We start from the raw sequence: 12,557 nt of genomic DNA, 5'->3' as shown, positions 1-12,557 counted from the left end.
CAAAAGTTATTATGAAACCCTTATGGCCTGTAGGTGTCCTCAGGCCTGGACCCTTGTCAATCGTGAGAAATTTCGGGCAGATACAACGTACACTCAAGTTACAACAACTTCTTTGTTCATCGCTAAACACTCAAAATGGCCGCCACGCCCACACCGTCTGACGAAAAGTTTTTCTTTTAATAACTTTTCATCTTTAAGGTGTTGGGATGGTACAGACCAAGTTTGAAGTCCATCGGATGAAATCTCTAGGAGGAGTTCGTTAAAGTATAGCACGTATAGTTTTGGGCCTACTTCCTGTTGCCACTAGGGGGCGCTATGACTTTAAGTAAATATCGGCCTTTATTTGTCCTCAGGGTTGGACTCTTATGAATCCTGAAAAGTTTCGAGCCTGTTGGTCAATGAACTTTCGAGTTACACCTACTTCCTGTTTCGGCGGCGAAACGCACAAAATGGCCGCCCCGCCACGGCCACGCCCTATGACGAAAAGATTTTCTTTTATCAACTTTTCATCTTTAACATCTTAAGATGGCACAGACCGAGTTTGAAGTTGATCGGATGAAATCTCTAGGAGGAGTTCGTTAAAGTACGACACGTGGAAATGGCCAAAATCGCACTAATTTTCAAACTTTGAAATCAAAATGGCGGACTTCCTGTTTGGTTTAGGGTATGGCTCCAATGAAGCTTTTTGTACATCTTGACATGGTACATATGTGTACCAAGTTTCGTGAGTCTACGTTAAAGCACTGCAGGGGCTCAATTTTTTTAACATTCTAGGGGGCGCTAGCGAGCCATTTTTGTGCGCCTATTCCCGAAACCCTTAAAATACGTAAATTTTCACCAGACTTGATGTACCGCCAAATTTGGTGAATTTTTGAATATGTTAAGCCCCTCCAAAAAGGCGATTCATTTGCAGAAAATAATAATAATTCCTTCAGTTTCAATAGGGCCTTCACCGCTGTCGGCGCTCGGGCCCTAATAATAATTAAGCAAGCAGCGATAAACAGACCCTCGCACCTCCCCGTATGTCAGGGGCACTGGTGTGCATTTCCGGAGAGTGCGAGGTGCTGGGGAAGATGTGCTGCAAAGTTGGGATCACTTCCTGTGTCAACTATGTGGCATTCGACAACACACACTTTCTCTGTTTATTGCCATTTAATATTGAAGAAATATCACTACCTTGGTGCTGACTCCTCCAGTATATGTTTTGTGATTGTGCCTTCCAATTTGGCTAAGTGATGACTTTGAGAAGAAGATGAGCAATATTGGATGCAAAAAGTAAAGTTATAAACCTAGATGGGAACAAAGAACGGCATAGCGGTGCATGTTTCCCCAGGAGCTTACTGCCGTGTCAGATGGATGCTTTCAGAGCCCACTTTTACATCACTTCAATGAGCCAACAGGACAGACCACATTACTGGGTGTTCATGTGTGTTTGTATGTATTGTGATGTGTTCATGTGTTGTAGGGAGTGTCCAGTGACAGCAGTTCCCACTCGCAGCCAGAGGTGCCTCAGTCCTCTTCCTCCCCACCGCCATCTTCCTCCTCTGCTAGAGGGGTGGTAGCATCAGAGCTCATGGACACCAGCTCTCCCCCTGCTCCGTCATCCTCCACCTCCACCCAGACCGAGGGGCCCGCCAACACTGGGCCCAAGTAAGTCAGAGTTTTAAACTCATTTTAAGCAGAGGTAAAGTGTGATTCTTCAGTGACTCCTCTGTAGTTCTTAGTTCACAACACAATCCATAGGCTGTAAAAATAATGGACGTAGCATCGATGACGTCACCCATTGGTCTGTGGATTGCCGTTTTGAGCCTCAGGTTTGGCAATTTAGCCGTTTTTTTTTTTTTTTAACTGGACGTGACGATTTTCAGAGGATAAGCCAGTGGGGTTTTTTTTACAGAAAAGGGGGGAGAGAGAGGGGGAAGACATGCAGCAAATGGCCGCAGGTCGGACTCGAACCCTGTGCTGCTGCTTCAAGGACTGAGCCTCTGTATATGGGTGCACGCTCTACCAGGTGAGCTACCCGGTGCCCCCAACCCAGCGTTATTTATGGTTGCAATGGAGCTGCGCTAAGCTAAACGTTAAAGAGGGAAAGTTGCTGATTTTCAACCCTTCTGAAGCAAGTCATTTGGTGGAGATTTACTGGCGGATAAATGCAGACCTGGAGACATTTATCTGCATGTCTGGCAGAACAAAAAATCAGCAAACTTTCCCTTAAGTTACCCCCTAACGCTAGCCGTAGCTAGCTTGCTTGGTTGGCAGAACACTGAACATAAGACTTTTTTTTTTGGCGACCAAAATGTTCCAGTTAACTTTGCTGAAGTGAAAACCCACAGTGAGAGGGTCAAAGTTTGAGATGAAAACACGGAGCCTACAGCCAAAAAAAAGTTGAGGTTTATTTTCATGTCCCCAGTGTTAGCATGGTTAGCATTGCTACCTCTGTTCTGATTTACAGGTCCTAAAGCATCCCCTGCTTTATCGTCTATTTTAGAATAAATTGGACCATCATTTACTAAATGAACATCATGCTGTACTGAAGAAGACTTGAAACTAGAGATTGAGACCATAAACTCATTATGAAAATGTTTACTGAGGTAATAAATCAAGAGAGAAGTAGGCTCATTTTTTCATAGAGTTCTATAGAAACAGACTTCTTCTTGGAGCCAGTGGAGTCGCCCCCTGCTGGAAATCAGATAGAATACAGCTTTAAGGAGCTTCAGCATTGGCTTCACTTTTCAGGTCCGGAAGCTTCGTCCATTTTTTTACAGTCTATGACACCCACAGTCCCTCAAGCGCCGAATCAGCCAATAGCTCGCCTCAAGGGAGGTGTGTCGTGGCTCCATCATATCAGTCATGGCCGCTTCATGCACCACCCATCATTCATTGTGTCCAACTTTGCATGCTCTATATACTGAAACCTACAGACGGAAAGCTCTCCCCTTATGTATACTTTAACAATCTCAATGATGCTACTTGGAATGAATCATAAACACCTTAGAGTAATTTGAGATGGACAGGTAGGTATTTGAGGACCACAATGGAAATAAGTCCTGGACTTTATTGTGTTTTTATCCTCGATTGTATTTGATGTCTTTTTTCATGTGTAAGGCATTCTTGATACAATTAAATAAATCAAATCAAAAGTAGGTGAGATTTTTGATGATGATGAGCTTGGTGGTCATCCTAAAATTATTAATATTAAAACATTTTACTGGCAAGTTTATATGTGTAGAATAAGATTGATTTGTCATGTCTGTCTTTAGTTATTCAACTTTACTGGATTCAAAACCATAGTTTGCTTACCAACAGCATGTTCCAAAATACTGCAGGCTAAAACAATGTGCAGGGTTTTCTCCTTTTCCACCCAAATCTGTTTATAACATTCAGACCATCAGGTTGCAGTGGATCCAGACATCATTACATCATCTTTCTAAACATAGGTATGGCCGATCACCGTTTCCGTGAAACAACCCAGTGTTGATCAGCAGGGCCTTTGTAGTGCTGACTCATCCTGTCCTGTGTTTGTCCCCAGTCATCCAAGTCCAGCAGAGTTTGTGGAGGTTCTGTCTGGAGTCAGGAGGGTGGAGGAGAGGTTACGGCCCTTCATAGAGAGGTCCCACTCAATTCTCATAGCAGCCACCTCAGCAGACTACAACAACAATGTAAGGAGAAGGTGCAACTACATGAGGCAGAAAACTGCAACAAAAAAAGAACAACGTCACAATATGACCTCTCAGAAATGTAACTTGTTTGCTGATGCTTATGCTGGCAAACATTAATGCGATTCATTAGGATAACCTTTATCACTCTGATCTGTATATGCAAATGAGAATAAGCCATGTGCTGAGTCCCAATTTCATTCTAACTGTATAAAGCATGTGCTATATACTAATTTTTACAGTATACTATTTTTGCAATTACAAGAAATCAACATACTGTGAGAAGCTTCTTCATTTCCTTTTTGCATTGCCTTATGGGAGAATAGCATTCCCCAACATCACACTCAAAACATTTTTTTTTGGAGTCTGCATACTGACTGTTTTGAGTATACTTGATTTTGTCACATCCCTAGGAATACATTACATACGGTATGATACGCCTATTCGATCGCTTCTCACTGGTCCCAGAAATCTTTCCGGTTTGCCATCCTTAAGAGTTTCCTTACTGGGAGGAAATGGGGGCTCTTATTGTGAAATAAACACGTCATTGTCGTTTTTAGTCGTTGAAGTTAATCAAATAATCGATGCATCGAATCGTGGATATGGACGATGCTGCATCGATAATCGGCCAGGCCATAATCGATTTATTTCTGTTTACAATTTAAAAGGCCTAACAATCTTTCTGTTTACATATTCTGGTATGTTTTGCACATTCAGGAAGTGCCATGTGCTCAGTGCTGTATAGTTTTATGTATCCAATTTATTTAGTATTAGAGCACTGCATAATGTTTTGTTTTTGAAGCTTGAAAAGCTATGAATTAAATATCCTACATGGCTTTAATAGAAACATGTATTTGACACATCGAGATGCATTGAGATATCGAATTGAATCGCTGACACGATAATCGTAATCGAATCGGGAGATCAGTGAAGATTCACACCTCTACATGGAAGTGAAGCGTGGAGTGAATAAAGGAGCTGTTGTCTTCCTGCCGTTTAACATTGGTCTGCGTTGAATCTACGTTGACTCTGCCCTCTGAATAACGTATCCCGTGGATGTATTAAGCATGCCCCTGGTAACAACATCCCCAAAAGATCTGACCAGTTGGTGTGTTTTGGCAGTAGCGCGTGTGTCACGTATCCTCACGTGAGTATCAGAAGTGTTGAGGGGTTCAGAGCATTCAGACTTTAAGAAGAGGCTGTACAAAGTACATTTTGTAACTTAATCACTAGTGTAAAAAAAAAATTCTTAATAAGAATTTGTATTGTCTTATTTATTGTTCTATTTATTTCATTTATTCTGTTGGAGCAAAGCAAAAATGACTTTTGAAAATAAATTTTTTGTTTACGTATTTCTTATACTCATTCAGGCAAGGCAGCTTTATTTATATAGCACATTTCAGCAACAGGGCAATTCAAAGTGCTTTACATAAAACATGAAAGAGCAGTTATAAAACAATTTAAAACAATTTAAAAGACAAGAATACATTTTACAGTGCAGTATAAGAATTTAAAGAACTGAGAGATAAAATACGCGAATAAAGAACAGTTAAACATAAAAGCAGATAAAATAGGTTAATTAAAGAAAGGACCAATATGTCAGACATCTCAAGCAGTTTTACCTTTTGTATGTTTAAGTTGAGAAATACAGATTTCAAAATGTTAGTGTTTTGTGCATTTTCCTCGATAATCAAGCAAGTAAACTCATGGTACCATGATCTCACAATCGCAGTATTATTGTTCTCAAATCATGCAGCCCTTGACGTTCAAGGCAAAAAGAAGAATTGGAGCCGTCAATCAGAATAAAACAATCAAAATCCAACTTTTGAAAAACACATCAAAAGATGTCCAAAACTCTAAAACTTAACATTTGAAACTTTAGACACATCTAACTTTACCTTTCCCTAGAACTTCCCTGATCTTCTCTCACCGGATCCATTTCACAACAAGCTGGTCCCAGGCCAGCGCAACCACCCTGAAGACCCTCTACTCCATCTATAAGTAATCTCCAACATTTAGGACAAGTGGACAGTTATAAAGTATAAAATCCCTCGCAGCTTGACGCCACCCACTTTAAAGTATTTGACTAAGCTATGCACTGAGAACAGTGGTAGAATTCCAAAGACCTCAGCTAGGAGTGACTGTCATTCATTTAAGATTCACTAAATGTTGTCGGCCTTCTCCATTTAAGGTTCAGTTGGTAAGTTAAAAAATAAATACGTTTTTGCTTTTGCTGAGGCTGTCATATTGACACTGTGTTGGAGACTCCTTGGCTCTGATTGGTTGTTAATCTTCAGGCACAAACTTGAAAATGCCATTAGGAGCACCAGGGGGAGGCAGAGGAACATGATTCTCCCACGCATTACAGTACCTGTGTCATGTGCTACTGTCAGGGAATAATGACCGTTTCAGCAAATATGACTAAAAGTTATTTTTATAAAACTTACAGTACCTACTGAACCTTTTTAAAGCCACAAAAAACTGGAACTCCCATTTCATATCAAAATGTCCACAGATTTTTATTCTTTTGCCATGGTGTTAAAAAAGTAGTTAGAGAATCAAGAATGCATTCATTCATTTTAATTGTATGAACTGTTATTAACTAATCAAACTGTTCAGTAAAAACCATGCATCTTGTGACTATGTACATAGTGAAAAGTATTTTATAATGCTTGTCATGTAAAGGCAGTTTGTTTTATTGTTTACCTGCCCAGGGACTGAAAATGAGAGTTTAGCTATATCTGTATAACACATTAGATTTTGAAAAAGGAAAAAGTATTGAAATTTATATTTATTGTATGTGGTCCCTAACAAACTTTTGATTTGAATGCCTCCATAACCTTTTCTCTAATTTCTCCCTTAAGGACAAACATTACATTTAAAAAGCCAGTATTGATAAGGCTTTAAGAATAGAAAAGTGTGTTCTTTTTTCTGTTATATGTTCTGTTTCAAGTAAAACAGGTGCTAACAAAGCAGGGGCTTTTCTCATTATAATTGCCCAAAGCTGTTTAACAACATTCTGTGTTCTTTTACAGACCCAGGAAAGAGAAGAGGATCAGCGCATTCTCAACCTGGTCGCAGATGCTCTGCGTATCCTTGGCAACAGCTTAGTTGTCCTCGGTGAGCTGCGCTGTAACCTGTCAACCTCTCCTCCACGTCACCTGTCTGTGACTCGTCTGATGGCCCACTACACCCAGCCAGTCCTGCTCCAGGCTGCTCTGCCACACATGCCCATTCCAGTAGGTCCACACCACTCTGATCTTCTGGCTGGAATAACTCAGCATTTCTGTCAGTGTTTTGTTAGCAGTGAAACCAGAATAACTTTAACTCAGAGAGAAAGTGAGTGTGTTGTTATTGGTTATTTATTGAGGCTAATCTAATATAATAGATATTTTTTATGCTCAGCTAATTGTGAATAAGTTGTGGATGTTGCTTGTGTTTTCACACAGGCTGATATTTAACTAGGCATCAGCCCAAACAATGCTGTTAGTGTTACCTTCTATACTGTGGCTGAGTTTATGGCTTCATTGTATAGATATTCAGTTTATTATAGGATCCCCATTGGCTATATATATATATACACACATACACACATACACACACACACACACACACACACACACACACACACACACACACACACAGGCCAAAAGTTTGGACACACCTCATTTAATGCGCTTTCTTTATTTTCATGACTATTTACATTGTAGATTCTCACTGAAGGCATCAAAACTATGAATGAACACATATGGAATTATGTACTTAACAAAAAAGTGTGAAATAACTGAAAACATGTCTTATATTTTAGATTCCTCAAAGTAGTACCCTTTTCTTTTTTGATAGCGCTGCAAACCCTTGTTGTTCTCTCAGTGAGCTTCATGAGGTAGTCACCTGAAATGGTTTTCACTTCACAGGTGTGCCTTGTCATGGTTAATTAGTGGAATTTTTTCCCTTATTAATGGGGTTGGGACCATCAGTTGTGGTGTGCAGAAGTCAGGTTGATACACAGCCGACAGCCCTATTGGACAACTGTTAGAATTCATATTATGGCAAGAACCAATCAGCTAAGTAAAGAGAAACGAGTGGCCATCATTACTTTAACAAATGAAGGTCAGTCAGTCCGGAAAATTGCGAAAACTTTGAATGTGTCCCCAAGTGCAGTCGCGGAAACCATCAAGCGCTACATCGAAACTGGCTCACATGAGGACCGCCCCAGGAAAGGAAGACCAAGAGTCACCTCTGCTGCTGAGGATAAGTTCATCCGAGTCACCAGCCTCAGAAATCGCAAATTAACAGCAGCTCAGATTAGAGAGCAGATGAATGCCACACAGAGTTCTAGCAGCAGACACATCTCTAGAACAACTGTTAAGAGGAGACTGCGCGAGTCAGGCCTTCATGGTCAGGTAGCTGCTAGGAAACCACTGCTAAGGAGAGGCAACAAGCAGAAGAGATTTGTTTGGGTCAAGAAACACAAGAAATGGACATTAGACCAGTGGAAATCTGTGCTTTGGTCTGATGAGTCCAAATTTGAGATCTTTGGTTCCAACCGCCGTGTCTTTGTGCGACGCAGAAAAGGTGAACGGATGGATTCTACATGCCTGGTTCCCACCGTGAAGCATGGAGGAGGAGGTGTGATGGTGTGGGGGTGCTTTGCTGGTGACACTGTTGGGGATTTATTCAAAATTGAAGGCATACTGAACCAGCATGGCTACCACAACATCCTGCAGCGACATGCCATCCCATCCGCTTTGCGTTTAGTTGGACCATCATTTATTTTTCAACAGGACAATGACCCCAAACACACCTCCAGGCTGTGTAAGGGCTATTTGACCAAGAAGGAGAGTGATGGAGTGCCACACCAGATGACCTGGCCTCCACAGTCACCGGACCTGAACCCAATTGAGATGGTTTGGGGTGAGCTGGACCGCAGAGTGAAGGCAAAAGGGCCAACAAGTGTTAAGCATCTCTGGGAACTTCTTCAAGACTGTTGGAAAACCATTTCAGGTGACTACCTCTTGGAGCTCATCAAGAGAATGCCAAGAGTATGCAAAGCAGTAATCAGAGCAAAGGGTGGCTACTTTGAAGAAACCAGAATATAAGACATGTTTTCAGTTATTTCACACTTTTTTGTTAAATAGATAATTCCACATGTGTTCATTCATAGTTTTGATGCCTTCAGTGAGAATCTATTATGTAAATAGTCATGAAAATAAAGGAAACTCATTGAATGAGGTGTGTCCAAACTTTTGGCCTGTACTGTGTGTGTGTGTGTGTGTGTGTGTGTGTATATATATATATATATATATATATATATATATAGTTTTTATTGAAATTTTAGCAGTTGAAGTCCAATGAATAGCTTGAAATGGTACAAAGGTAAGTGGTGAACTGCGTGAGGTAAAAAAAAAAAAAAAAAAAGTAAGGTTACCCAAAACTGAAAAATAATGTACATTTCAGTATTTTACAAAAAGGCCTTTTTCAGGGAACAAGAAATGGGTAAACAAGGTAAAGCTGTTCTGCAGCAATGGAGGTTGATCAAGCTTTGAAAGTTGGTGCTACCAATTCCCACACGTGTTCCAACTTGTCTGGATTACTTACAAACCCCTTGGTTTGTCTAAAAGTATTGTTGGAACACACTGTGGTACAATACCCTCGTTAGCATTATTTGAACAGTATTGTACTGCAGAAAGTAGTGTGTTGCTATAAAAATGGCGGGAAAAAGGCAATTAACAATGGAAGAGAGACAGACCATCATAACACTTAAGAATGTCGGTCTTTCCTACAGAGAAATTGCGAAGAAAGTCAAGGTGTCAGTGAGTACAGTATTCTTCACCATCAAAAGGGACTTAGAAACTGGGGGAAACTCTGACAGGAAGAGGTCTGGCAGACCCAAAGCCACAACAGAATTAGAAGAGCTTGCGTGAAAGGCGGCTCCCAGGACAACAGCTTCAAGCACAGTTTAATAGTGGTCATAATAAGCAAGTCTCAGTTTCAACTGTAAAGAGAAGACTTGGAGCTGCAGGTTTGATAGGTCGAGTTGCAGCAAGAAAGCCATTGCTAAGACGTCAGAATAAGAAAAAGAGGATTGCCTGGGCCAAGAAACATCGTGAATGGACTACTGAAGACTGGAAGAAGGTGTTATGGACTGATGAATCAAAATTTGAAATCTTCGGTTCATCACGCAGGATTTTTGTACGCTGTCGAGTAGGCAAAAGGATGGTTCCTCAGTGTGTGACATAAACTGTCAAACATGTAGGAGGAAGCGTGATGGTCTGGGGCTGTTTTGCTGGATCCAGGGTCGGTGATTTGTACAGAGTGAAAGGCACCCTGAACAAAAACGTCTACCACAGCATTTTGCAGCGCCATGCAGTACCCTCTAGTTTGTGCCTAGTTGGTCAGGGGTTCATCCTACAGCAAGATAATGACATAAAACATAAGTCCAAGCTATGCCAGAACTACCGTAGCAAAAAAGAACAAGATGGTAAGCTTAAAAACATGGAGTGGCTAGCACAGTCACCAGACTTAAACCCCATTGAGCTGGTTTGTATGAACTGGACAGAAATGTGAAAGCAAAGCAACCTACAAGTGCCACACATTTATGGGAACTTCTGCATCAGAGTTGGGAAGAACTTTCTACAATTTCCATTGTAGAAAGAATGCCACGAGTGTGTTCAGCTGTTATATCTGCCAAAGGGGGCTACTTTGATGAGTAAAATATTTAGAATACATTTTGGTTTATAAATTGATTCCATGATTTATTTTTCAACTAAAATTGTTCATTTGTTCTATACTTTCATTTAAGAGTACAATGAGACATTGAACTGCATGAATTTCAATAAAAACCTGGAAAAATTGGGGTGTTCTAAAACTTGTGTGTGTATGTATATATATGTATGTGTATATATATATATGTGTGTATGTATGTATGTATGTATGTATGTATATATATATATATATATATATATATATATATAAAAATTCAATTTTTCAATTCAATTTTATTTATAGTATCAAATCATAAGAGTTATTTCGAGACACTTTACAGATAGAGTAGGTCTAGACCACACTCTATAAATTCCAAAACCCCAACAATTACAGTAATTCCCTCAAGAGAAAGCATTAGCAGTGGCTGTTGTAACAGTGGCGAGGAAAAACTCCCTTTTAGGAAGAAACCTCGGCAGACCCAGACTCTTGATAGGCGGTGTCTGACGGGGCCGGTTGGGGGTGTGATGAACAGTGGCAAATAATAGTCCCATTAAAGATAATGGAACTGTGACTTCGAAGGTAGTCGTGGAAGTTCATGTCATAGCAGGGCACATCGTGTCATACTGAGTAGTGCAGTCTCTAATACCGGATCCTGACTACTCTGGGCGTATGAACATCACAGCAGGGCGTTGCGGGATGTAACGTGGCACTGCAGAGCATGGGTGGATGCGGCGGACGCAGCAGGACGCGGCAGGGCATTGCAGGGAATCGCAGAGCAAAGCTCTGCGAAGAAAAGACATAAGGACTCCGGGGAGTAAAGTCCCCAGAGCTAGGTTAGTAACAAGCATTTCTGGGACAGTATGCATACAAAAGGAAACAAGTGTAAACAGAGATGAGAGAGCAGCTCAGTGTGTCATAGGAAGGAAGGAACTTCCCCGGCAGTCTAGAATTATAATATCATAGCTAAGAGAGGCAGGTTAGCTTAGAGAGAGGTGCCGGATCGGGCTTGAACTCTCCCCTGCTGGATCGGGCTGTACTGGCCTGCCTCCCTCTACTCTCACTATATTATTGATTATATGATAAATAAATCTAATGACTACGAAGAGAAGCAGGTGGGCTGGGTTAGGCGGACGCTGCAACTCCTCACTCCTTAACTATAAGTTTTATCAAAGAGGAGGGTTTTCAGTTTACTCTTGAATGTGGTGACAGTGTCTGCCCCTCGAACCCAAATTGGGAGCTGGTTCCACAGGAGCGGAGCCTGATAGCTGAAGGCTCTGGCCCCCAGTCTACTTTTAGAGACTCTAGGAACCACAAGTAGCTCTGAGTTCTGGGAGCGCAGTGCTCTATTGGGACAATAAGGTACTAAGAGCTCTTCTAGGTATGATGGTGCTTGACCATTTAGAGCTTTGTAGGTCAGGAGGAGGATTTTAAATTCGATCCTAGATTTCACTGGAAGCCAGTGCAGAGAAGCTAATACAGGAGAAATATGATCTCTTTTCTTAGTTCTCGTCAGAACACGTGCTGCAGCGTTCTGGATCAGCTGGAGAGTCTTAAGGGACTTATTTGAGCAACCTGATAGTAAGGAATTACAGTAGTCTATCCTGGAAGTAACGAATGCATGGACTAGTTTTTCAGCATTGTTTGTATTGCATTTTATGTAAACCTGTTTAATTGTGCTGTAAAGTTTGGATTTTTTAACATGGGGGTCTAAGGGGATTGACTCGAGGAACTGCAGTTCAGCCGTGGAGCTGCTGCTTCAATAACACACACATGACAAACATAATTTTCAGCATCTTACTGAGATATTACTAATTACTTAAATAAAAACACTTTATCTTACACAAGCTAGCATTAGCTTAATTCAGTATCAGGACAGTCCCTTAACTTTGTTATCTAAAAAAAAGGATTAACGTTACCTCTTGTGATTTTTACATTCAACATGTTCGTGTAACGGCAAAATAATCTAAAACACCTTTTTCATCTGTACCCAACAATTATAATTCCCCCAAGAGCAAGCATTTAGTGCGACAGTGGCGAGGACAAACATCCTTTTAGGCAGAAACCTCGAACAGACCCAGGCTCTTGGTAGGTGTGTGTCTGCCGATGCCGGTTGGGGGTGTGATGAACAATGGCATATATAGTAACAATAAAGATGAAACTATGACTAGAAATAATACTTGTATCAGTTCAGGGCTT

The 12,557-nt window shown here is 40.9% G+C and overlaps 1 protein-coding gene across 2 annotated transcripts in view; it reads left to right on the top strand.

The window, feature by feature from the left end:
* Positions 1-12,557, top strand: part of bag6l (BCL2 associated athanogene 6, like) — a 56,159-nt gene that overhangs the window by 17,890 nt on the left and 25,712 nt on the right. For both annotated transcript variants that reach the window (XM_039821046.1, XM_039821045.1), the window contains exons 7-9: positions 1,466-1,650; positions 3,530-3,659; positions 6,692-6,895. In XM_039821046.1, the coding sequence (XP_039676980.1) occupies positions 1,466-1,650; positions 3,530-3,659; positions 6,692-6,895 (519 nt within the window). The remainder of the gene's footprint in view (positions 1-1,465; positions 1,651-3,529; positions 3,660-6,691; positions 6,896-12,557) is intronic.

This window comes from Perca fluviatilis, chromosome 13 (genome assembly GCF_010015445.1).
Source record: "Perca fluviatilis chromosome 13, GENO_Pfluv_1.0, whole genome shotgun sequence".
Classification (NCBI taxonomy): domain Eukaryota; kingdom Metazoa; phylum Chordata; class Actinopteri; order Perciformes; family Percidae; genus Perca; species Perca fluviatilis.
This window is presented reverse-complemented; position numbering and strand designations above follow the sequence as displayed.